Source organism: Chelmon rostratus, chromosome 10, assembly GCF_017976325.1.
Source record: "Chelmon rostratus isolate fCheRos1 chromosome 10, fCheRos1.pri, whole genome shotgun sequence".
Classification (NCBI taxonomy): domain Eukaryota; kingdom Metazoa; phylum Chordata; class Actinopteri; order Chaetodontiformes; family Chaetodontidae; genus Chelmon; species Chelmon rostratus.
Genome location: NC_055667.1, coordinates 21892006 through 21917486, shown reverse-complemented (window position 1 = coordinate 21917486; position 25481 = coordinate 21892006). Strand labels below are relative to the sequence as shown.

Genomic DNA, 25481 nt, shown 5'->3' with positions numbered 1-25481 from the left:
TAAGGAGGATTGTTGGTGGGTATAATACTTCCCAGCACATGGCTTCTCCAAATAGTCTCAAGCCAGCCAACCCCTCTTAACTCTCTCCAAGCGTCCCGATGTGATACTGTGGCTGGAGTCCTGTCTGCGGACACTAAGCTTTCAGTTATGACTCTCCAAACTCGTCACTTTGGCTCACATTCGTCTCTGTGTTGCAGATTAATTTATAAATCCCCCATCAAGAGGGAGGTTGACTGACCAGCCAAAGTAAACATGACCACATTTAACTGAGGCGCAGTTGAAGAGAAAGTATGGCAGAAAATAACTGGTTTTACGGCAGATGAGATAGTCAGCGTTCTGTGATCCTGAGAAAAAGCACAAGCCCTTTCCTGAGAAATTGCATAAAAAAGCAATCACTTTCGTCCTTGGCAGAGTTGCGTTCTTTGTGTTGTCCGCTTGTCCACCTGTCTGTCTGTGTCTAGCAAAGGGGCAGAATTAGGTGGTCACATGACCATTCTGTGTTAGTGAAGATGGGCACGAGGGAATTACCTCACAGCTCCGTATCTCAAATCTGTGGGATTAAGCTCCATTAAACATGGAGCGCCGCCGAGCTTTATCTCGGGATTTCACTCTGAGACAGAGCAGAGCGCACGAGGAGGAGGGAGTCGGGAGGGAGAAATAGCGATGAAACGTCCTTCACCTTTATCGACCAAATTATATATAAAAAAAGGAGGGATGAGAAAAATTGCTTGCCTGTTCCACAGTACAGCGGTGGAGTGGAGAGCTTGGCCATCTTACACTCGTGTGCATAGCATGCTTAAACATCCAGACAGCTCTTCCAACGCTGGCTGCTAACTCTGTAGCTGCTCCTGGCACACACACATATTCTGTAAAAACAGGCCTTTCCCCAAGGCACACTGGTCACTTAATGAGAAATGACCACTGCTGAGCCTTTGCACTCCCTGTGCACTTGACAAAAAAACAAAAAAAGAAAACCCACACACTTTTTACACGTACACACAAGCAACTAAATTTGCACATGCACAATCAAACAAGCTCTGCGGCTTCAGGACTAAAATTAATCGTTCAGTGCTTTCCTTTCAACAGATAAAACTGCACACTGCAAAATTTGACTATCATAATTTGAAATGCACTTTAAGAGTGTCTCATTAGATTAAGTGTAGGTCAGCGCTTTGCTGAAGTGAGCACAAGAGTATCGCTCCATTTCTTTGCAGGGGATGATCATGAATAGCCTGTACACGACTTCCTTAAAATAATCGATAAGTCATACTTACACACATTAGCACATTGTCTGTATCTACCAATGCTTCAGTTTTCACAAAGAAAATTAACCCGTGCTTCATTCAGTACATTAACTGTACAGCCTGTGTGTGAGAGAGAGGGAAAAAAGTGAGCATGCTGGGAGTCAGGGTGGTCCAGTGATGAACACCTCCTGTGTCCTCCCTTCATCCTCTCTCTCTCTTTCTCTCTCTCACTCTTCTCCCTCCTCTGGGCTGTTATTGATCTGATCTCCTCCTCTCTCAACTGGAGCCATGATTCATGTTGTTCCGACTGGCCCTCACTCACCACACACAGACACAGCTCAGTCATGCCCTCCCCTATCTATCTGTCCATCTGTCTCTGCCTGCTCTCCCTCTCTCTGCCCTCAGGCAAGTCAACCTGCTGTCCACACAGGGCCACCATGGCCCGGTTTGCTCCAGTGTGTGATTATTATCATTGCTATCGTTATTTTGATCATTATTGTCGTTATTAATGTAAGAAAGCAGAAAAATCTTGTTTTTACATTTGGGGGAGTTCCTGCAAATATTCTTAGAGGATTTTATAATCTGAATGAATTTGAATTGATGTTGCAAGATGAAAATCACTGAGGAACTAAAGGAGAACATACAGCAGAATGTATAATTGCAGTTTTAAATCATATTTCCAAGATTGCGTGAAGCTCTATGTGGCTTCCTTTGATGATACAGTACTGATTAGGTTAAAAGCCATTTCTTGTCCTACTAGAGAATCAAAGGACGACTGCTATTTTTACAATATATAACATTTCCCTGTTTATTCAGGCTTCATCTCTCAAAGTGTTCCAGTCCATTCCAATGGAGAATGTGCATTTTCTGAAGAAAAAAAAGGAAAGCTAGAGAGACAGAGAGAGAGAGAGAGAGAGAGAGAGAGTCAGAGAGAGAGAGAGAGAGAGAGAGAGAGAGAGAGAGAGAGAGAGAGAGAGAGAGAGAGAGAGAGAGATGTGTATAGGCCTTGCAGCAGCAGGAGCACATAAAAGCCCAGTTTCAGCCAAGGCCCCTGCTCCAATGTGTAGAAATTAATTGAGTGAAAAAAATCTGCTGTTTAAGGTTGAAGTGGGTTATGGGAGGCAGTGTAACAATTGTTTTCTGTTTGCCAGAGGCTATATATCGTTCATTCCGGCTTCCTCTCCACTCTCCGCTCAACACTCGCCTCTCCCTCCCTCCCCACCCTTCCTCCTCCCTTACCATCCATCCACCTTCTAAGCCTCTCCTGCTCCCTCCTCTCCTTTTCATCAGTCTTTTATTTTCCACAGTCTACAGTCTTTTTGATTCATTTTTATCTCTCCCATTTTCATCCATCACATAGGGGATTTTTTTTTTTTTTTTTTTGGTATCTTTAAATGTAATTTTCCAGCAATAACAGGCTCCATTTATGAAATGAGGTTTTACTATATCTGCTTATGTGTACGTTCAGTGTGGAAATTCACTCACATATGTGGCATACAGTAACAAGATCCTTTCCCCCTGAGATTCTGTCAGTGAAACTAAACAAATGTACACAGATGCAATAATTTGTGTGTGAGTATGCGTGCGTGTCAGTGCATCTGTCTACATGTATGCATCATTATTTAGTGACAGTGACATTAACAGGGGACCAGCGTCGACACACAATGCAGAACAAGCTTAGCACCCCCTTGGGCTTAAAACAAATGACTCATTCTCTCCACATTTAAATGCGCAATAGAAATCCACAAAAGTCTGTTGCCGCCTTTCATTTGAGCACTATCAACAAAAAATACGCATCAAAACAACGACAACCCCCCCCCCCAAAAAAAAAAAACAAAATAACAACAACAACTCAAACAGAAACAGCGTTGAAAATCAGCAGAAATTGAAGAAAAAAACCTGGAACAGAGATACAGGAGGACACAGAAGCGAACATCTATTCAGAGTACTGTGAAAAGAACAAGGTTAACACTGATATATCAGCCAGGAATGGAAATAGAGCGATGCAGAATGCAATGCAAATACAAGATGATAGGAAGAAGAGAAATAGAAGGCAGGAAGATACAAAGTTATGAGGAACAAAACTTACACGACAAGACCATTAATGAGGAGACTTTTATCTGCATTAGTATTTCCTCTGTTGCCCAAAGCAGAAGGGTTAAACCTGTTTCCTGTGTTAAACTCCTCTTTAGCACCCTTTCATGTAAAATATCAAACCTTTCAATATCACTCTGAGGAAAGCACAGTTGCTCACCCTGTATAATTCTATACAAACACTTAACCATTCTCTTTGAACTTTGCAGCTCCACTCATTATACCTCCTTTGAAGAGTGAATGTTGGGAGCAATGCTACATTTTGATTTTGCAGTTATTAAATGTAACACAGCAGCAAATTACATCTAAACCTCTGTGTTGCTGCTTAATAATACATAGGCCATGTGCAGTAGCCAGCTGAATAAACAGCCCAGCAAAAAAAGAAAGATAAAGGTAGCCGATGAGCGAGACGCCTGCGTATAACAAGTTCATCTCGCTGCAAACGTCAATAGACAAATATTTTTGCAGATGAGGCAGAAAAGCTCCTGTGGAATTGTGGGGCCAGCTGTGCTGGCTTTTTGAGTAAAGAGGCGATAATGTCACTGGATGATTCCTCCTCAAAACCCTGGCTCCTCCGTGTATAGTAGTATCCCAAACACCAGTGCTGTGCTCCCTATCTGAAGGATATTAAAAGAACCAAGTGTTCCAGAGCCAGCAGGGGAAAGAAGAGATGGTTCTGCCAAGGCCTTACAGCATCCGAAGAAAACTGCTGCTCTTGACATAGGGGTCTGCCTTCGCTACAGGAATGGCCTCACATTAAGGAAGACCATTGGAGTAAGCGGCTTTTTCAAAGGGAAGAAGCAGATGGAGGTGAGAAAGAGAGAGAGAGAGAGAGAGAAAGAGAGGAAATGGAACAAAATAAAGACAGATGGGGAGAAAGGGAAACTCGCAGATTCAGTAAAAGGCATGTCCTGAAGAGATATCCAAGGCATTTCAGGCAATCTATATAATGCATTTTACAGGTTTTCAGGAATAGAAAACCACTCTTTGATTCCACTCAATACTCACACCTCACCTGACCCTTTGGTCCTGGCCTGTAGACAGAAATTCCCCAGAAATGTCTGAACCAGCCAAAAGCTGGTTGTAGATCATTAAACAGAGATTTTGCAAAGAACTTGCACCCTGACATAAGGGAGGTGAGAGTAAGACTGGTGCTGAAACTACTTGCTTTCCTTTGAACTGCTACCTTTAAATTCAAGTGAATCAACTGAATCTAGCAATGGTTTGAGGTCTAGACGAGAGTGGGCCTTTCAGTGCATAACTCTGCACGCTGTATCACTTGATGGTTTTTTTTTTCTGAGCAGCATGAATCTCTGAAGAGTATTCTGGCCTGGATCTGAGGAACGGTAGAAGGCAGAAGCCTTGGTGAAAGTTGCTCATTAACATAAAACCCAGGCCCTGTGTTGCCCAGGGATCTGTGTTTCGCTCACGAGACCAAACAAAAGGAGAATTCACACACTAAGAGCAAACCACAGTCATGCAAAGCCTGCTCACTGCCTGCAGCACTCTGTTTTCTTCACCCTTTCTGCAAACCTCTTGCCCCTACTTTGCATATTTGGTGTTGGTTCTGCTGTTCTTCGCCCATGCGGAGTTACATATATCAAATGCTGGCAAACTCACTAGATTTGGTGCACCAACAGTATTAATAAGGATAATAAGTGACATGCGAAGGACTGGGAAGCACCGCTGTTTCTTTCTTTCCTTTGTTTTTGTGAAGTGTCCTCAAAGCCTGGAAACAGTCATACAGCTTCGAGTCATCTTTACTCCTTCATTTTACTGTGCTCCATTAGTCTTCTGAATTAGATTTTACCACAGGAGCAAACTAGAAGTTGTGTGTAGCTGCTGGACTGTTTTCACTTCTTGGCTGAGCCCAGGAGGGGGATCTGGCTATGCAGTGGGGTTGCCTCCATAAAAAGCCAGTCTTTAAACGGAAGCCAGAGTCCTCACATTTTGAGAGAAATTAAAATATCTCTGAGGCTGTTTTCTTGGGGACATTTCTTCTTTCCCTGACAATAAAGAAGGGGAACCCTGAGGAGATGACAACACTTCCACATGTGGCAACATGTGGTAAATCAAATTACGGATGCTGCAGATAATGCACAGCTTCCTGACAGGCCCCTTATACATCGGCTCCCCTCAGCAGCCGTTGCAAAATTAGTCCCTCAATTATTATTATATTATTATAATCATTAGTCCAGCTGCTGGATTGAAATGGTGATAGCGGGGTCAGCATGAAAGGCGGGCTGGGGTTTAACTGCTGCTGAGTGATTCGGCAATTGTAAGAAGTAAGAGAAGAAAACTAATTACTGCGGTCTTAAAGGAAAACCATGGGTAAAGTGGACGCTCCCTATGCTGGGGGTAAAGCATTCATGTGGGAAGGCTTTGGTTCAGTCGCTAATAACAACATAACAACCCCCATTAAGCCATTATGCTGGGATGAGGATCACTGCTTTAATCTGTTGTGCCGGATAAAAAAAAAATCACACAATAACTACAGTGGATATCTGGCTCCATCACCATAACTCCAGAGCACGGCAACATCGAAAGCTAAATGCAGCAATTTCAAACAGAGGCCTTAGAAATAATTTTATTTCTATCCACTGTGATTTGTTCTTTATTATCACTTTTTCTATCCCTAACCCTCCCCCCCGAGGTTAAGTTAACCTGTATTAGTATTAATAAATTAGAAAATAGCAACTAAACCATATACTTCCTGTGCCTGTGCGACCACTTATTGACTATTACTCTACTGTATGTGAGAGCAGAAGGTTAGAAGTTATAACCATGGTAACCGCTCTTTGAAATATCCCACACAGATTGGTCTTAACTCCTCCACAATCAGGTAATTCAAAAAGGAAGAGCTGGCAGTGTGATCTCCAAGGCAAGGGAAAAAAATGTGAATAACAAAGCAGGCTCCAGTAGAAGAGAGAAGACAATGGAAACAGTAATCGATTTACTGTCTTTACAGAGCAGGCGGCTGACTGGTGTTTAAAAGACAGCCTATAAGTTTGAATAAAAATGGAAAATGAAAAACTTTTTTTTGCTTTGGGCATTGCCTGTATATCAGTAATCTGATCTTAATTTCACAGTCGACTTGGAGCAGGGGCAGGAGGGAAAGCATGCAGAGTGTCACCTCCTCTCAGAAACAGGGGTTTGTTTAGTGGCCTCTCACATCTGGCCTCACAATCTGGTGATATCAGCCACTGCATCTGTAAATCAGTGCTACCACCGCTACTGAGAAGACGTACAGCCACCCAGAGCAACTCTATTTCACAGATATGCGACTAGTTTGATTATAACTTACCAGTGTAACTCACCCAGGTGGCCATGAAATTGTGGGATGTTGTTTTTTTTTCCACCATCTTTTCAAAGAGCACACAAAAAAATGTTTAAAGTCTAAAGCTGTGCTTTAAGACAGTCATTTGAATATACGTATAAATGTGTTTGGATGGACGCAAAATGTTTGATTTGCTGCAAAAGGAAGCGCTAGACTACTAGTAAAAAGAGGAATTCAATGTTGAAGGTCATGTGATATTGAAAGCCAATGCAGTGTAGCATCCAGCGCGCATCTACTAGCATCCACTCCATTACAACATTAGCAACTAATGTTTTGACATTTGTCTTCATTATTATCAATGAACAGAGGCGATTGAGCCACCAGCATGCTCCATTACCTTCCTTCATTGCACAGTTGCACAGTTGAAATCACACATTAGGGTGGATCCAACATGAAATGACAAGTTACGGGAGCTAAGGACGCACCAGCTGATTATTTAGGTGGCGGAGGGTAAGAGGGTTGGGTGAAGGGATGGCGGGGTGGAGTTGAGGCAGGAATGGGAGTTAGGGAATTGGTGGAGAACTGTATCGGCAATAAAGTGTGGGGAGCGTGGGGGTGCAAAGCAGCACGGTACACCTTAAGAAGAGAAGCTCATTTCAATCGGTATAATTAGCCTGTGGTAATGAAATAAGTCAGAGGCACTGCCACCTTCACTTAAGAGAAAATCGATCTGCGTTTGAGGGAGTTTATTAAAGCTTAGGAATAATGGGGAGAAAAGATAGAAGGGGTGGAGGAGAGGAGGAGATGGGGGGGTCGAGCCGACATTAACGGCTAATCAGATAAGAAGAGGTGGTAGCATCGGGGTAGACGCTTGACAAGGAGCAGAACAGAGATCAGTTGGGGTTTGTCAAAGCAGATGTGTTTGAGGTCTCTGCTATTTCACAACGAGAAGCCAGGGGATGCTAGAGCTATGCACACTATGAGACCTACAGCCTGAATTAAGATGACATCACTCTGTGGGAGAGTAAAGCCGATCAAAAACCTGGCATAACCGAGGGTCCTGAGTGATAGACGGCCACTAGACATCCTCAGAGTGGCTTCAAGGATCCCCTTGGAAGTTTGGCCATGACCAGGAGCTGGCGAACAACTTGAGCTTGGTAAGAGCAGGGTGTGGTGAGATAATCACTGATGGACATCTCTCCTCAGGTGCCCCAAATGCATGCTGGTTGCTGGGGGTGCTGCTTGCTCATTTATCCAGCCGTCTGGCCAGCTCACCTGGAGTGATGGGGGAGACGTCAGGAAGGCAGGCTGCTATTTCACGGCCTGTTAAGCGCTAATGCCGCAACATGCCCTGCGCTCCAATTTTAGGGAACAGGGAGCATTACCGCCCAACTCAAGGTTCTGTCCGTCTGGACTGTGGACTTGGAGGGTATGGGGTGGGCGGGGGCAGTAAGGAGAAAGAGAGACAGGAGTAGAGCAGGACAATGAAAAATCCAGTGAAAGAATTAAAAGACTGAGAAATGAAAGACACAAAGAAAGAGGGTGGAAGAGAGAAAGACACATAAAGAGAGTAAAAGGTAGAGACAGAGCGAGCGAGGGAGAAAGCGAGTAGAGCCTCGGTTTACACGGGCTGCTGAGCCAGCACTGCGGAGCAGACAGGACAGCAGCAGCACACGCTGACATCTACTCCTGCCACGCTAGGCTGACTCTCGCAGGCCCCAGAAGGCCGCTCGCTCCCGGACTCAAAGCCTCTCCCTCGCCGGAGCCACTGAACATCACTCGCCTGAACCACCCACAACACTTGTCCTCTCTGTGCACTAAACCTGGCCCATGTAATAACCACAGAACCTCTATTAAGCACTGGATGGCTGGGGAATCAGAGCAGCAACAGCACAGCGTGAGTGATATAAAGACTCTGTAAAACAAGCGAGGTTATGCTCAAGTTATGTCAACTCTTTGTGCTCTGCCTTGTGAAGGTATGATATGAATTATGCATTTAAATGGCTCTTTCTTTTCTCATTCTAAATGCAGTAGTAAGCAGACACAGATAGCTCTTTATCCCCTCCTGAGGTCTCATACTTTCACTGCACAGAAGGCAGAGGTCAAGTCATTTGTATGTGCTTACGATAAAATTGACTGTGCGCAATGGGTCATGGATCACATCATAGGCTGCTTACAGCAGTGATGGATCACCTCTCTGTCAGTCTTGAGGGGTGAGATGTTTAACGGACATGACTCAGGTCTTCCAAGGCGGCAAGATGCGAAGGTGTGCACAACAACACAGAAACACATAAGAGTTTCAGTGGCACTGTATTTTTATGTAGAGTATGTGAAATAGTAGTTATGGTCCAATTTCTATGAGCTCCCATGTGGCTTTGCAGCCCTGAGTCAGTTTCTCGCTGTGTTTTCTCTCTCTCTCCACTAAGCTCACCTTCACACCTTGCACTGGCTCTGCTGCTCACACAGCAATTAGCTCTGGTAAATTAGACTGGTTACAACATATAGGAGCTCACAGAGCAAAATCACAGGACGGAGAGCTAACGCCAAGTTACTGCCGACAGCTCTGCGAACAGCCATCAGTCTTTATGTGCCTGTGACTCATGATGATTTCACTTTAGTGCACCCTTTATCTTGTGTTGTTGCATACTGTACAGTGTACACCACAGGTTTAGTGATTCAATAACTGCATCTCAGCGTACTGCTACTGATGGACATAAAATACTGTTAATAGTCACCAGCGCACTACTAAAGTTCATGTCAAGAGTCGACTGGGGTGCAAAGAAAAGCTCCTCCTTCAAACACCCAAACATTGGATAGTAAAATAGAAGAAATGTCCTTCTTCCTATTGGCAGCATGTGTTGCTTCTATTTCTGACATGCACGGCTTTTGACGGCCGTAGCACACACTGGACACGCCGTGGCGAGTCAACAGGACCACAGAGCATAAAAAGCACGATATGCAGCATATAAAGTGAACCCGGAGTGATGTCCTGGATTTAACAGTCTTTTGTGCTTTATTTCACGTGATTCCTCGCCCACCTCAAGCCAATCTCTTCATCCATGGCTTGCCAAGAAACAGTCTCTTCTCTTAATATTATTTTTATAAAGCTGGGACTGTTGGTCACAGAGGTGTGGATATTTTTATACCGTAACAGTATGTTTCTCCTTATCCACTGTGACATCTACAAGACCACAGAAGAACACGCGCTATCACCGGACAAGAGAAGCAGTGAGGATACAGTGGCTGTGATGTGCCAGGTGAGAGAGTGGCTCTAAAGAAAAACGGCTGCTTTTCTGGAGCATTGACCAGCATTGATGCTGGAAAATAGGACAGTGGCGTACAGTACAGCATTCTGTCAGGGGGCGGTGCTTCTGCATGCTCAAGTGGACCTAGATGATGCAGCAGACAGCAAGTAACAAAGAAGTGGGGACATTTTCAACTGACATCTGTTGCCACTTTGTAGTAAATGTTCCGCTTTAGACATATGTCTATCCGTACTGTTTATGCATGCTTTAGAACTGGTTTAGGGGAACAGCTGCCTCTTTTTAATAACTGTACAAGACATGTTTACCACAGAACAGCAAGCTTATACTCCTACCAATGTCGGTGGCTTCTTCTTGGAGGGACACTTATGAGGTCAGTCATAATGCCATCTTTCTTTGTTGCTAGAGGCAGGAAATATACAAGCGGGCAATGGGTGTGGAGCCTGGGTTCAGCTGAAGCTGGTCAAAGGGCCCCCGACACAGCTTCATGTGCCTGCCTAAAAGATCTGTCAGTGAAGATAAACTCAACCCAAAACAAAACAATTGAACTTAGCAATTATGGCCTCATGCTGTTTCCCAAACAAAAAATATACTTTATACTATATTAATTCAAAATTTTCCTATCAATTGAGCTTCGACCTGCATCTTCATGAGCATTGTTGTTAGCATACAACGATTGCCACTTGGATAAAATGGATTTAATGTGTTTGCCAGTGAAAAAGGACTTGAGTAAGCAATGCTAGGCTGGCCTTTTATGCAAGAAACCAGAATATAAAGGGCAGAATCACTTCTCGGTCCCTGTCTGTGCAGAGTCATGTGCATTCTGTGGGGACTGACAAAGATCGAGCAGACACACCATAAACAATACTGTAAATAATCTCTATTCACTTGCTAATATAAATGTATCAATGCACGCTGACTGACTGAAGCTTCTGTAAAGCGGCAGGCAGAAACTGGAAAAATATATAACAGTCCAAAAGGATGGATGTGCTGAGTCCCAACAGGTTATCAGACCACTGCAGGTCCAGAGATGACACTGAGCTGGCCGGGCGAAGGAAGAGGCCATTTTCTCAGAGTGACAAATATCTGGAGGAGTACAAACAGAGAGCAGAGCCCCTGTTGGGAGAATGCCTGAGCTTTGTCTTTGTCACACTGTGTGACACAGACGCACAGCACCACTCCCTGAGGTGTGTGCCTGTGTGTACATGCGTGCGAATAGCGTGCAGGTGTCTGCATGTGTGCGAGACCGAAATCTCCCACCCTCACATCTCTACTCCATCTCAACTCCTGTGCTTGTGGCGTCTGTGCTTGCGGCACAACAATAGCGCTGAACCCAAACTTCAGCACGACTGAAAGCAAAGGAAGTGAAGGGCTGAGACTTGCCTGGTCTCATACACGGGCCTGCTGATAAATCAGCCAGGATGCCAACGCTGCATTGCCACCACCTCGGGTCGAGCAAAAGATTGAGCCTGGGTGAGCCAAGGACAGACACAACTGGGCCTTTTATGGCAGCGGCTGGTATGGGGAGTGACTTGGAGTGAGGTGAGGGAACGCTAGCTCCACAGTACTGCTTTGAGCCAGCAAGATTAATGTAGGCTCTCTGGAGCAAAGGCAACATCCAGAGCCTTAATAAGGTACAAACAATCGGTTCCACTCCACTGGCTTCCCAGGGAAAACTATTGTTGTGCCGCATTGTTTCTTGGTAAGGCTCCTTGGAGACACAGGCCGACTGCAGCATGTGACTGTCTCCATTACAGCCAGGGGAGAGCTCACTGTAGACCTGTGTTTGTCTGTGTCAGGGTGAAGGTTGACTCTCGCCCGCCCCATACCCACCCCCACCCCGCCTCTCTCCCCGTTCACTCCCTCTAAATCCAAACTCTTGTAAGCGCACTCACCTCAACTCCCTGTACTTTCAACTTCATGTGATCCTCCCGTGTGGTCTTCCCGTCTTTCCTCTTCTTCCAACAGTAGCCATCCTTTCTGTACTTCACCTTCTTCCTATTGTACAATATCATCGACCCATTCTGCGGCCTGGATCCACGGAGACAGGACAGAGAGAGGGAGAGCAAAAGAGAGAAAGATGAAATGAGATGAGAAGAATTTTTAGGCAAAGCTACAGCACAGCTCAGGGACTCATTTTAGAGATGTACAAAGAGGCCCGACACGAGTCTGCGCCAGGCAGAAAATGCACCAGTGACTTAGATGACAAGACTTCTTTATGGTGTTTTTCAGCATTGGTATGCACAGTTTGACAATGAACAAAGCACCCTTCAGCATACATTTCTCCCAATGAGAAGTGTGTGCGCTCCGAGCAGCCGAAGCGACACTCCTCACGGAGTAAATTACATGAAGGCCAGTGTGTAAGGCAAGCAGCGTGGGGGGGTGGGTGGGTCCCTTCCTTATCTCTCATTCATCCAACTTAAATGAGTTGTGGTGTTGGAAGTCCCTAGGGGTAAAAGAAGATCCTCCCTCACTCTCCATTCATAATTCATTCTCCCTCCACCAGACCACAGCCTGTAGGCTCATAATGATATAATGTAAGTATTTGATGATAATCTGCCTTTCCACTTCGATTTGTAATAGAGGCATTTGGCGCTCAGTGTTAAACATTCACAGAAAGTGTAGCATAAAACATTTATGACTTACTCAACAATTAGCGAGCACTGGAACATAGTTTTGTGTGTGCGTATTTGTGTGCATTGTGGAGTGGCTATGTATCATCAGAATGAATCCATACATATGCCACACAGCGCATCAGTTTCCCACACACTTTTGCACTCCACCAACACACACACACGCACACACACACAAACACTACACACAGCTGCTATGATTTGGAGCTCTCCCAAATGAGAACAGGTTTGCCTGAGTGTTTGGTGCCTCACAGTGAATGAGTGGGAAAGCCGCCTGCCCAAGCTGCTGAGGAGGCAGTGTAACTGTTGAGGGGGGCTTAACCATCCAGTCAGCTGGTGAGCCTTGTTAGCCTTGTGCTCACTGCTCACATGCATAGACACACACACACACACACACAGTCACAAACATATAAAACTAGAAACACAAATAACTAGAAAAACTCATCAAAGCAAAGAACAAAAGCTGGCTTGATTTGTCTCTTCTGCAGCAATATTCAAACTAAGGAAACCCAACGGTTGTTTTGCATTGTTTTGTTGTTTATTGTAAACATTTTTTCACAGGGTTTATTTATAACGCTGCATGCATCATTTTGCAGGGCTGCCTTTGGGGGCCGGGGCGCGTGTTTATCTTGGTATCACTCATCAATCATTTTCCCGGCCGGATCTCAGGGGCCACTGGAGAGGGAGGAGAAGGGGGAGGTGGGGTCCCTGCAGTCCCCCCTCTGTGGCCCCTGACAGCACCTTCTAATGAGAGACGCCACTCACACAATGACGTGCTCACTCCTTCCTGATCTCCCTTCTTCCCTTTCCTCCTCCCTTCCTCTCTCTACAGCCCTCTCTTCTCGCCGTCAGTCAACTTAAGCTGTGCACTAGGGAATGCCTTTGTCTCCTCCCTCGCTCCAACTCCTCTCCTGCTTTCTCTCTCCCTCTCGTTTCATCTGTCTCAGGATCCCTCACCTCCACTCTCCCACACCTCCCCCTCTCCTGCTGTCTTCTCCTCACTCACTGCCCTCTCTTGTTTAGTCCTCAGCATACTTTGCAGAAAACGACTATTAAACAGACATTTTTATTGGTCAGTTTGAAAAGTGGAACTGCTCAATGGCTGTATGGGATATACAAGAAGTATAAATTGTGTTCTAGTTTACAGCTTCTGTAATGTCACCCATCGTGGAGCTGCGATCATAAATGGCACTCATGAACTAAGAACTTTGCAGATTGCAGCAATCTCAACATGAACTCCTCCAGATTTGCATCCCAAATGTCACTTGAAGGACACCCATTTGACATGCCTGCATCAGCACTCGGTATCAATCAAACACCGGCATGATCCTCTCTAACGGTGTGATCCTCTTATTTGTTTCAATATCATCCCGGGTTTTGTCCTTCAAAAGATACCAGGAGTGTGTGCTTCTTAAAATGTAGCTCTGCTTGAGACAAAAAGATGGGCGCGGATGAGATAAGGCAGAAAATCAAATGACACAGGGCTATCTGATCTCCTCCAGAGCACTGGAAATTGGGGTGAGGCTTCGGTGTCAGAGGCTCCACGCCGTATTTATCGGCTCTGCGCAAAAACTTATTCGCTCAGCTATTTTTGAGGGACTGTTAGGTAGATGCTATTTTCAATTCAAGGCACTTTGGACCCAGAGGAGAGAGCCTAGGCTCCCACTCTGGAGTAGTCTGAGGCATAGGCCAGTCTAAAATGCATGCTATGGCAACATAATGTGTCTCCTCTCCCTCCCGCTGTCTCCCCCTCTCTCTCCCTCCCAGTCATCTCCTACCACTGTATACTTAGGCGCTTCAATTAATCTTATCAGAATTATACATATTTATACATGAGGGGAAAAAGCTAACTGCTCTGTTATCAAAGAAGCGTGACAGGAGGCCCTCTGTCTCAGATGCCTAAATGTGGCAGATTAATATGGAAATACAGGCCTCTGACAAAGTGCACACAAGCTCCACAGCCGCCTCTCTCCTCTTTGGAGTTTGCAGCGATAATAAGCTTTACCCTCAGGGTGGTGTTAGGCCTTGTCCAGTCCTTTAGGAATCATTCATTTACCCAGGTAATGGCATTCACTCAATCAGATTTGTTCATTTGAAAAAGTCAGGGGAGGGTGGGGGGTTTATGAGGTTGGTGACGTGTTCAGCATGGGTAACAAAGGCAAAGGAGGGGAGCCCTGGCCCGCAGACAGACGCAACTCCCTCACAGGCTCAGCTTCACTGTCAACAGGCCTGTAGGCACTAACAGAGAAAGGAGGAATGAGCTAAAAAAGACAGACAGAGAGACAAATCTGCGTGAGTGTGAGAGATTCTCCTGTTCCAACAAGGATCAGTGTGGAGAATCCACAGCTCGGGTGAATCATCCTAAAATCCTAAAATGTGAAGGCGCAGTGATGGAACTTTGAAACGTTCTGACTCGAATAAACATCGTTTTTATGTAGAACACAAACAGGCTTATTTTGCGAGTGCATACATGTTTTTGGCAACTATTAGCTAAAAAAAAAAAAAAAAAAAAAAACTCCCCACACACAATTCATCTCCATATTGCTTATAATACATGAAATAAGCTATTACTGTATTACCGGACTCGAAACTACTCAACTGTAACAAGTGTACTCAAGTGTAAGACAAGCAGATAGCATTTTAATTATTGGTATTCCAGCTTATAATAGTAAGAATACTGTGCTGCTGAATGTATTCTTGACAAAAGGGTTACAGAGAATGAAATATTTCGGTCTTGGTGAACCGGTGCAGCAGTAATAGCTGGGCTCAGACTTCCCTCCCCCCTCCTCACCCTACCCTATTCCCCATGACACCCTGGGTTTGATTAATACCATACATGCTGTTTTTCTCCCCAGCAAGCTCAACTGGCAGTGCAGCCAGGAGTAAAGTAGAGTAGAGTAGAATAGAGTAGAGTAAAGGAGAGGAGAGGAGAGCTGGACCGGAGAGGCTTTGAAGATCGGAGAGTGAGCTGGTTTGGGTCTGAAGTGGCTCAGGAGAGAGGCGAAACCTGCTGTTCTCAATTACCCATCAGAGCCTTCAGCCATCACAGCCTTTAGCCCACTGTGTCAACAACCACACTCACACCTACTACTCATCCACACACATCTACACACACGCACGTACACAACAACATTTGGTGTTACACACACCAAACACATTAAGTATAAATATGAGGTACAAATATGCCCCTGAGCGCTCACACACATGCATCACACACAGGTGCACACACACGCACACACACACAATCTAGTTTCTGGTAACCCTGTTGCTCCATCTAGGGACAACATTAATAGCAAGAAGAGTGACAGGACATCAATAACACGCTGATGCTAGTTATTACTGGTTCTGTCAATCACAGGTAAAACATAGGTCACATGTGTTAAAACACATGGGTGCGTGCAAACACACACGCACACACCTGGAGCTGTCGACGCTGAGCAGAGGTGTTTCCACGTGTAATGTAATTATACTTCAAGCAACGGCGCTCTATTAGATGGCACATCATCTTTGAGCTGGTGTGAGCAGAAAGGTGCTGGCGCCGCACCGGGAGCTCCTATCTGGACGCATCACGTGCAATTGATGACTCGCAGATAAGCCGCTCCCTTCAGCCCTGCCAAAGAATGCATCAGGAAGTAGGCCGCTCGCTAAAACTACTTTAAATGTAAATCTGCCACGGCCTCAGGATTGAGATTCATTGTCTGCGCCTTTCTGAACCCCTCCAACTCCCCCGCTAGTGTTCGTATGTCGAGACGCTGCAGGTCGCGTACCTCTTTGACTGCCAATGAGGCCTCAGCGCCTGGTCACTGTCATGCCCACAGTTCTTACCACTCTAGCCCTCAGCCCTCAACCATGAATGCTTAATTATATATGGTAATTAAGGGAGTAAGGGGCATTGTGGTGGGTCAGTCAGCTGGAACAAGTTACGCAGCATCTTTTAAATCATATCGCATCATCCCTTTTCCTCTGTAACATGTTAATCTTTTTCCTCTCTGCTCTGAACTGTCTGGTAAACGGTCACGGTCATCTTTAGAAAGTATTAAAGACAACTTAGAGAGAAAGCAGTCGTAGCAGCTGAATCATAAAGTGAAGTTTTCCGAATATGATATCACGTAACTCCAAGGCTGTACAGATGGAGCTCAATGTTTGTTTACCCAGCGTGTTTAACTAAATACAACAGTAATGATGAGGCGGTAGCCGGGCCCCTGGAGTTGTAATTCAGGATAGGGAGACAGATCGTGTGCCTCCCCTCTTTCTCTCTATCTATACTGCCGGTGACTGCCACAGAACTCAGGCCCCGGCCCACTGGCCTCCAGCACAAAACAGATGTTCCCCCCGCACTTATCTCAATGAAAAAATCACAGACAATTTACAAAGAATATAAATTACGGTTGTAGCTACACATCAATGTCTCTGTCCCTATAAGACCTTGTAAAGAGGATAAGGGTGAATTGGTGTGGGAGGGTGGGTGGATTGTTGGGAGACAACATAAGGCGGATGGAAGCAGTAGGGGAGGAGGGTGGTGGTGCTCTTATCTGGTCCACAGCAGCCCGGCAGAATGAGAGAGAGGCTGGTGACTGGCGGTGATGCTGCGCTGATAGCGCTAAGCCGGTTTCATGCACATTTCAGGGAGGCTGCCATCACTACTCAGACTTAAAGCTCTCAGCTCCTGCCAGTGGATGAGGTTGGGACGTTATTTACAAATAGCCATGTCGTACACTGGTTACACCGCTCCATTCTCTGTGTCAACACATGCACACATAGCAGCGAGGGCTAATGTTCAGCTTTGATGTACAGCTTAGGTGACACGGAATTTGAATTTCAGTGCTTGTAAGGTTTTGGCTGTGGAGACATTTCTTATTCACTTGAAATGCACACTGTTGCTGTATGTGTGTGTGAGCGTGTGCGAGCGCGTATAATATGTTTAGCTGGGTTGAAATGTTGATGACTTTCAACTGCTTGCTCAAAAGGCTTCCGCATCATATTTGTGGTGAATGCTATTTCCAGCCTTTAGTCAGTATGCATATGCTTACTTGGAAATAGCGACTACAGAGACGATGATTCATACCTCACATCCTCTCCGCTAATCTTCACAAATCATCCGTGGTGTGTCTTGTAAATAAAGGTGCCATCAGAACGAAGCTCCTCTATAGGCCGGCTCATGCTGACAACTACATGCTGTGTGCGTCGTGCATGTGCAGACTTAAGTCCTGTAGCACTGCCTTATTATGACAATTTGTAAAGAGGATGCTTTTGTACTTTCAATAATGCATGGGCAGCAGGGAATTGCATACAGCTTTATTTTATGTCATGGGTTAGAGTTGCTGTTTTAGCAGCTTACGTTCTCCCGCGGTAAGAAAATACTAATGCAATTAAATCTAAGACGAACTAGAGTGCAGCAACAAAAGGTCAGGTTTTCATTATTAGTAACAACAACCTCACTTTCTATTAAAACGAGAAGCAGGAGAATTCAGCCACCAAGTTAATGATGTGGTGGTGTACTTTCAAGAGCCCAATTCAGAGCAGAGGATCAAAGATTTTTACTTCTCTTTACTGCTTTCCTATCAATGCTAAATTCAACAAGCACCGCGAACTTGTGTCACCGACAGTATTTAAGATAGAAATGTAAAAGCCAGTATGGAAATTAAAAGCAAGGATGGGTCAGAAGAAGAAAAGCAAGAGACACAGGATCAAAACCTGGATTGTAAAGCTGGATCACAAACTGTAAAACCTTGAGCCTGTCTGTATTGGCTAAGGTTTAGTACGAATGTGAAAATGATTACTATTCTTGCAATTGTTCTTGAACATGTATGGCAAAGAAAAGCTAGTACACTCAAATTCTTTAAAAATGGGGCACCGCCCTCGATGATACGGGGATGCCAAGAGGACCTTGGCCTCCAGCTGAGGTGAGGGCAGTTGTCTGTCTCTCCAGAGACCAGGACTGAGAGAAGATGGGGCAAGGACAGGCTCTCCTACCCATCATACCTCATGCCAGACTGAGCTTATGGATCACCTGGACATGGCCCTCCTTGTCTCTCCTTCAGAGCAGTCAGTGCCACCACGGTGCCACTGACCTTCCCCTATTGATCCCCCAGTGACAGAGCACAGCTAAGGCCAGCTATTGAACCACTTATGATTAATTCACAAATCCTGCCTTGTCCACAAAAAAGGTAAAAGAACAAAGCACAAGCGGTAGGAACAAGTGAAAAGAGAGACAGATAAAGAGCCAGTGAGGTCAAAAAAACCTCCACTTTCTAAAGTGAGGGAGAACTACAGAGCTAGAAGTGCTACTTTACAAGCTGACCAAGCTATAAAGCACATCTCAGAATCCCTTCTGTCACAAAAAAAACAAAAAAAAACATCAGCGCAGTGATGGAGGGGAGTGGGGTCAGGCTGAAGAGAGGGAGTGAGGAAAAAAGGAGAGGGGGAAGGGAGAGAGACAGACAGGAAAACAGAGAGAAAGAAAAGAAGACCCTATTCCCCCTCTCCCTTCTCCTATTCCTTGGTCCTACTTTAGTCATGAGGATAGACCAGTGAGGGCGAGAGTTTGAAATTGAGCTGTAACTCTATCTGTGTGCTGGAGCGAATCAGAAAGTCTATCCCACCTTTCACCTGGGAATCACAGCTCTCTCTGTGCCCTGTCTGGTCACCATACCAACCACAGCCAGGCATCATGGGATTAATTGGAGCCCAGGGCTCAGCGGCAGCTCAGGCACAGATAGAGAGCGAGGGGGAGAAGGACGGACATCAGCCATGGTCAAGTGATGGTGGCCATGCAGATCAAATCGAATTTCAGGCATTGCAGAGCTGATATGGTCTTGAGGTAGCGCTGAACATATTGGAGCCCGAGCCACCTCCACAGTAATGCTTGGATTGGATTCCAGGATGAAGTTCACAGTATAGCGCTCGTTTTCTTCTCTGATCCCTGTGTGCGGAGTGGGGATTTTACACAAACACTGACACACTGCGATTCGCCTCCGCAAACACAACCCGTGCCAGAATGTTGAGTATAGAGCGTCGACAGAGGGTAGCCTCGTGTGTCGTGCATGGCCTTGGTATGAGATAAAAGGGAAAATGTGTAGATGAGTAAATACAAAGTCATGTTTCCCATCAAATTCAGTGGTCAAAAAATAAAAGCCTCCTGTTTTATGGGACTAATGTTGATTAATCAGCATTTGAAAAAAAGTTAAAGTGTAACATTTTAGAGCCATAGCACCATGAAAATACTTTTATTACTCCTGTTTAGTTGTTGGTAATTAAAAGTAATGTTCACTGGAAATATTTTCAGAAATTCAGAGGATGCTCTGCAGTCTGTTAATTTATTGACCATCAAACTGAGCTTTGACTAGCCTTTGCACTGCTGCAACAGAGCAGTGTGTGGGACAATCAGTATGATCCAGCTTTTGACAAAACAGATTAAAGCTGCTCAGCTGGCCAAAAGATCAGACTGTGGTTGTATTGGGAGGCTTTCAGCTGTGAATGTGTGCAGCTGTGTCAGTGTGGAGCCGGGCATTCACGGAAAAGAGCATTCTGGGCTCAGTGAATCTACTGTACCCCGTTAAACAAAGTAAAGAAAAAAACAGACAAAACAAAAAGACAGCGGCTAACCCTGTTTGAATGTTGACAATTAAAGGAATACCATGCTGTTTCTGTAGATACTGTGGAGACAATATGCTGACCGCTGACCATAAAACAGGACTGTAAACAGCTCTGTTGCAGATGCTCCTCCAATGGATGGAGGGATGCCCATACAGGCATGGCCTAAAACACAGACAATCCTCATGGAACTGCATGACTATGGTGGATGCTTCATGCATTTCTGAATGTGACATTGTTTGTCACAGACGATTCAGATATGCAAGTAGGGGTCTGGCTTAAAGATAAATAGTTTTATCATGCCTGTAAGTCAAAGAGAATACAAATCCAAAACTTAAAATATCTGAAAACTGTGAGGTTTAAAAGATATCAATCTGAACTTTTTCTTCCTTTATGAACCCTGGCATTCTGGCTTTTGTTCCTGTCTGCTGCTATTGTCATACTGTGGACTGTTGAGAGCTTTAATATAAAAAGCACATTTTTCGGGGGCCCATCATGCACGCCATGGCACCAGCTACATTCTAAAATCTTATCATTTCTGACATGTTTTGCTGATGTTATTCTAAATGTGAATAATCTGTTTCAAACAGCAGAACGGAGACAAACGGGAGGGAAAAAAAAGAAAGTAAGAGGAGACTGACTGAAAGGAGAGATAAGAGTGAGAGGGTGTGAGCAGTATATGATGTTATGGGTGAGAGTGTTAGTCAAGTGGTCCCAAAGGCCCTGACGCTCTCTCACACTCAATTTCTCTGGGTATGTTTGTATATGATGACCCTTGACCTTGGCCCCTGGCACATGTCTGAGATCACTCCGCTCCATCTCTGATGCATCAGCTGGGGCCAGGACCTCACACACATACAAACACACTCAGTGTGACTGAGCAAAGCAGAGGATAAGTCAACCCTGCTTCTCCTGGTAATACACACCAACGCTGATAGGCTTTACCCACACAATGAAGATGATAGACTGCGTGTGCCCCTCTGTGTTTATCTACCCCCATCCAGCTACAGACTCCCACAGTCACCTACATGCGCATGTACACACACATTTGAATACACTCATAAAGTAGTCAGCAAGGCACACCTCTAATCATGGCCACCACTGCCTTTTCATTTTCCAAGTTCAGTGGCCCATTGAGCTCCCACACACTTAATCACATCACCACTCTCACCCCCATAAATGATCCACACGCAAACATTCCCTCTCTCCTTTCTTCCCGTCCTCCTTTTGTTTCTTAAAAACACACTCAAACACGCAGCACACGCGCACATAAATATGCAGACAGCCAAACGCTCAAGCATGGCTGGCATGATAGCAGGTATAGCGTAATAAATCCCACACAGCTTGGGGTGGACCAAACCCAGACGCAACGAGCATCTAGCCATGCCTCCCAGAGACGGAAGAAGTGTAACCCTCCTATTCCAAAACCATAAAATGTTTATCCTCAGTCTGGCACAGAGCATGACTTTTACACACTTCCTGCAGCAGCATTTTCAAACTACAGCAGCACGCAGGCCTGCCACACTGGCCTAGCTGATTGACTATTTCCCACATATTTGACACACCAGTGAGTCTGCTCATCAGTCACCTCAGCAAGTAGGCTGTGAGAATTGGGGGTGGGGGTGGGGGTGGTTCAGTCAAGGCAACAGCCACAGCATGGCAAAGAGTTTGCTTCTGGCTCTGTGCCGCATATAGGGCCTGGCAAAGGGAGACAAAATAAAATCTGTTTCATTCATCAAGTGTTATGTACAGTTAGTAGTGCACACAGCCTTTCAACTCATCAGTTGCTCGTATTTCTTTCAAATATCAGATTCTTCAGGGTTTTCTTTGGAAGGGGCTGAGCTACACTACGCTACTGTTGAATGTACGAAGGATGTAACACAAAACTAAAACACGGCACACATCCCAAGTCTACGATGGTTCATGTACTTGCTCATGTTAGCATGTGACAGGCTTGGATGTAGCCAGAAATAACCTCAGCTAGAATCCATGATGCACAGTACAGACAGTATATAATAATAATATAATATCTATGTACAATACCGAATGTTTTTCCTCTGTGAATTTATATAATGTATTTCTTAGGGAAGTGGGTCAGCCCTGATAAAACACAGGCTTGAGAGAGACAGTGGGGTTTATATATTTAGAGGACCCCCTCATCCCCGCCCATACACACACACACACGCACACATACACACAAACATGCACTGCTGCTCCTGCTGGAGCCCCACTGTCCTGCTCGGGGAAAATTCTTGGAGGACAATGAGACATTGCTGTGGCCAGCGTTGGCATTGTGATGAACTACTTCTGGAAGCAATCATGCGAATTTACATCATCCCTTGACATTTAGCCTCACACTCCACACACTATCAGTGCGGGGTGTCTTGTCTGTGTTGGGTTTTTGAGTGCGCCTCTATGCATGTGTGTGTGTGTGCATGTGGAATTAAATATCTTTCTCTGACATTTAGCCTTGCTGTCCACATGGCGCTCTGCAGGAAGAGGCAGCGTGGGAATGCCAATCTTGAATCCTGCAATATATTATTTTTGTGTTTGTGTTTGCGTGTGTGTGTGTGTGTCTATCTATGTGTGCCTGTTTTTGTGCATCCATCAGATTTGGAATACACAGTTATTAAGGGGGGGAGGCCTGCCACTCATGTGTCTCCAGAGGGTGAGGAGACCAGACACCATATAGGAGGGAAGGAGAAGGGAAAAGGCAAACTGAGGGGAGAAACAGAGAGAAGCCCAACTAATGAAGGAGAGGAAGGAGTGGTGAAAGTGTCAAGGCACCCATTGTACTGCTGGGCAGGAGCAGTAAAGACAAGCTAGTGGCCTCTGCAACTTTAAGATTGCCATTAAACTCTCGCCTTACTCGTGTTTATGGTTGGCTTTGTGTGTCAGAGGAGAAGGGGATCGTAAAGCGGGGCTTTGTCTGTCTGCCATCGATTTATTTCCTTCGTTAGGGTGATGACACTGCCTGCTTATGATGTCCTAGCACAGACTGTAATTACAGAGTACTTCTGTCTTTATTGATGTCACTTTGTTAGTTTAATTACGCTATATTGGGTTTTAGAGTCGCGGCAAGAGCAAAGCTATGATGTAGGGCAAAAATCATCAATGGAACATCCTCTTTTGAAGATGTCGGGGGCAGAGAGTTGGGAGATAATTATTTCATAGACAGACATCTAAAATAGACCCTGTGCATCTCAACATCTACAAAGGCAAAGAGAAGGTAATCTCAAATTTAATGACTATTCTGTCTGTGTTATGACCAAAGTCAGAGGGAGGAGGCTGTGAATGTGATGAGGGCCTTAATGGAAATGAAACACCTGGGTTCAACCTTGAGAGCGACTGTTTACGCGCCCAGTCCCCAGGTGCCGGGGTTGACTGAGAGTCGCGCAGTATGAGAACCATTGGTGTGTGTCTGTGTGTGAGCACAAGTGTGTATGTGCATACAGTGTATATATGATGGGATGGGACCCAGGGGGAAGCAGTGCCATGTGAAGGTGACCCTTGAGGGGAAGAGGAGGAGGGAGAGGCCACCTGCTTGCTGGCGGTGGCGAAATGAGGGTGACAGCCATCCACCTGTCTGAGAACACTCTTATTCCAGACCCCATCTGCCCACCCCCTTTGGGATATCTCCTCCCCAGGGGACCCTGTGACCCTCGCTGTCGTTCAGCTGACCAGGCCTCCTGTCCACCATCCCTACGGCCAGCTAAAACTGCCACCGCTCACCTCCGACCAGGGGCCATTCTGGGGCACTGTAATACAGTATAATACATTGGAGGCTCTGCAGCAGACGTTCACGGCTTTACTCTGTTTCTCCTTTTCCGGTTTTAAAGTGATACAGGCCCCCAGGCCTTATGTGTCAGACTGTGCTATAAGTCTCCTGGCCTGGCTAAGTCATCACAGGTAGCCAACAGGGAAGGCCTTTATTTGCTCCCTTTTTCCTGCTCTCCCATGTTCTCCGAACTGAAAACTCATCATGGTGCTCTGTAGCACAGATAATCTCTGGCCAACAACAGAGCAATTTGGCAACTCAAACAATGGTCACATATAGTGCACTGTCTATTTGTCACTTCTCTCTCTCTCCCTCTGTGCATGCAGCTGCCTGTGTTTCTTGCTATTGTAGAACGGACAACACACAGAATTACATTCTTTCACCAACCAATCCACCCTGTGGATGGATCTCTTCAGGGCTGTCTGTCTGACTGCAGTCAGGCCCATCCTTGTCTCCACTGGCTGCAGACCTGTGGCCTGTACCTAGGGCTGTGTTTGCTCTTTCTCTGTGGATTTCAACCACATAACTGAGTGGGGTCTGTGTGGAAAAGACCCACCAGACTTCTGACATGTCTTCTCATCTCCAACAGTCCTCCAGGGCTGACAGGCCTACTGTACTGCCACAGAAGAGTGGCAAGCCAAACTCAGACTGAGACGGGGGCTGAAAGTATGATGGAAACATGGATGGAAAGAGCAAAAACTGAGGGAACTTGAGGGGTGGAGGGAACGAAGCAGCAGAGAGATGCTTAAAGATAAAGAGAAACATCAAGTCTCTGCACTTGCAGAGAGTGTTTTGCAAGAAAAATACCGACTTGCCAGAAAATAATGTGCTCACAGTAAGGCAAGTCTAATTTAGGGAAGATCGCAAATGTTTCTTATTAATGTAAGTTGGGGATTGGAGTAGAGTTTTGGATCTGGATTTCTCTTCTCTCAGGCTCACTGAGAGCAGAGCTCTGTGCATGATTCCCTGTTGATTGGCAGCATGTTGGTATTACCATGGCTGACTCCCTGAAAATGGCACAATGGTAATCTCCACCTATTCATGGTGGTCTGCATAGAGAAACACATTAGATGGCCCTCCAAGATATAGCCAAGATGGTAAGATGAGCCAGAGTTCCAGCAGGAGGCCATTTGATCTGGTGAGCTGGAAATCCAGCAAAAGTGTGGGAGGGTATAAGTGAATAAAGAGTTTGAGAAGGTGTAGGAGCAGAGAGCAGGAAAAACAGACAACTGCAACACAACCAACCACCCTTCTAAGCTGTGCTTTGATGCCTTAAGAGTTAATACATCAGTGGTACTGCTTCTGGCCATTAGCATGCTTCCGGCCATTAAACATGCCAAAGGGTAGACCTCATTATTCATAGATACACACTCTTACATTATTGCATATGCACAAGCTAGTACTTGCATACGTTAAAAAAAATTACATATGCACACAGTATGGTGGATGCTGAAAACACCAGATCTGTGAGCTACCGAAACACTACTCATGTGAGGCAACTCAAAACTCAAATGGACCAAGAAACATTTCTGGGGATTCCAACGAGCACTATTGTTATCTGGCCCCCTCTACTCTGTGAGACACCAGTGTGGAAAATTA

At 45.4% G+C, this 25481-nt stretch overlaps 1 protein-coding gene across 1 annotated transcript in view; it reads right to left on the bottom strand.

Moving 5' to 3' along the window:
- camta1a (calmodulin binding transcription activator 1a) overlaps positions 1-25481 on the bottom strand; it is a 272264-nt gene that overhangs the window by 105185 nt on the left and 141598 nt on the right. The window contains exon 5 of the mRNA XM_041945876.1: positions 11774-11909. Within this exon, the coding sequence (XP_041801810.1) occupies positions 11774-11909 (136 nt within the window). The remainder of the gene's footprint in view (positions 1-11773; positions 11910-25481) is intronic.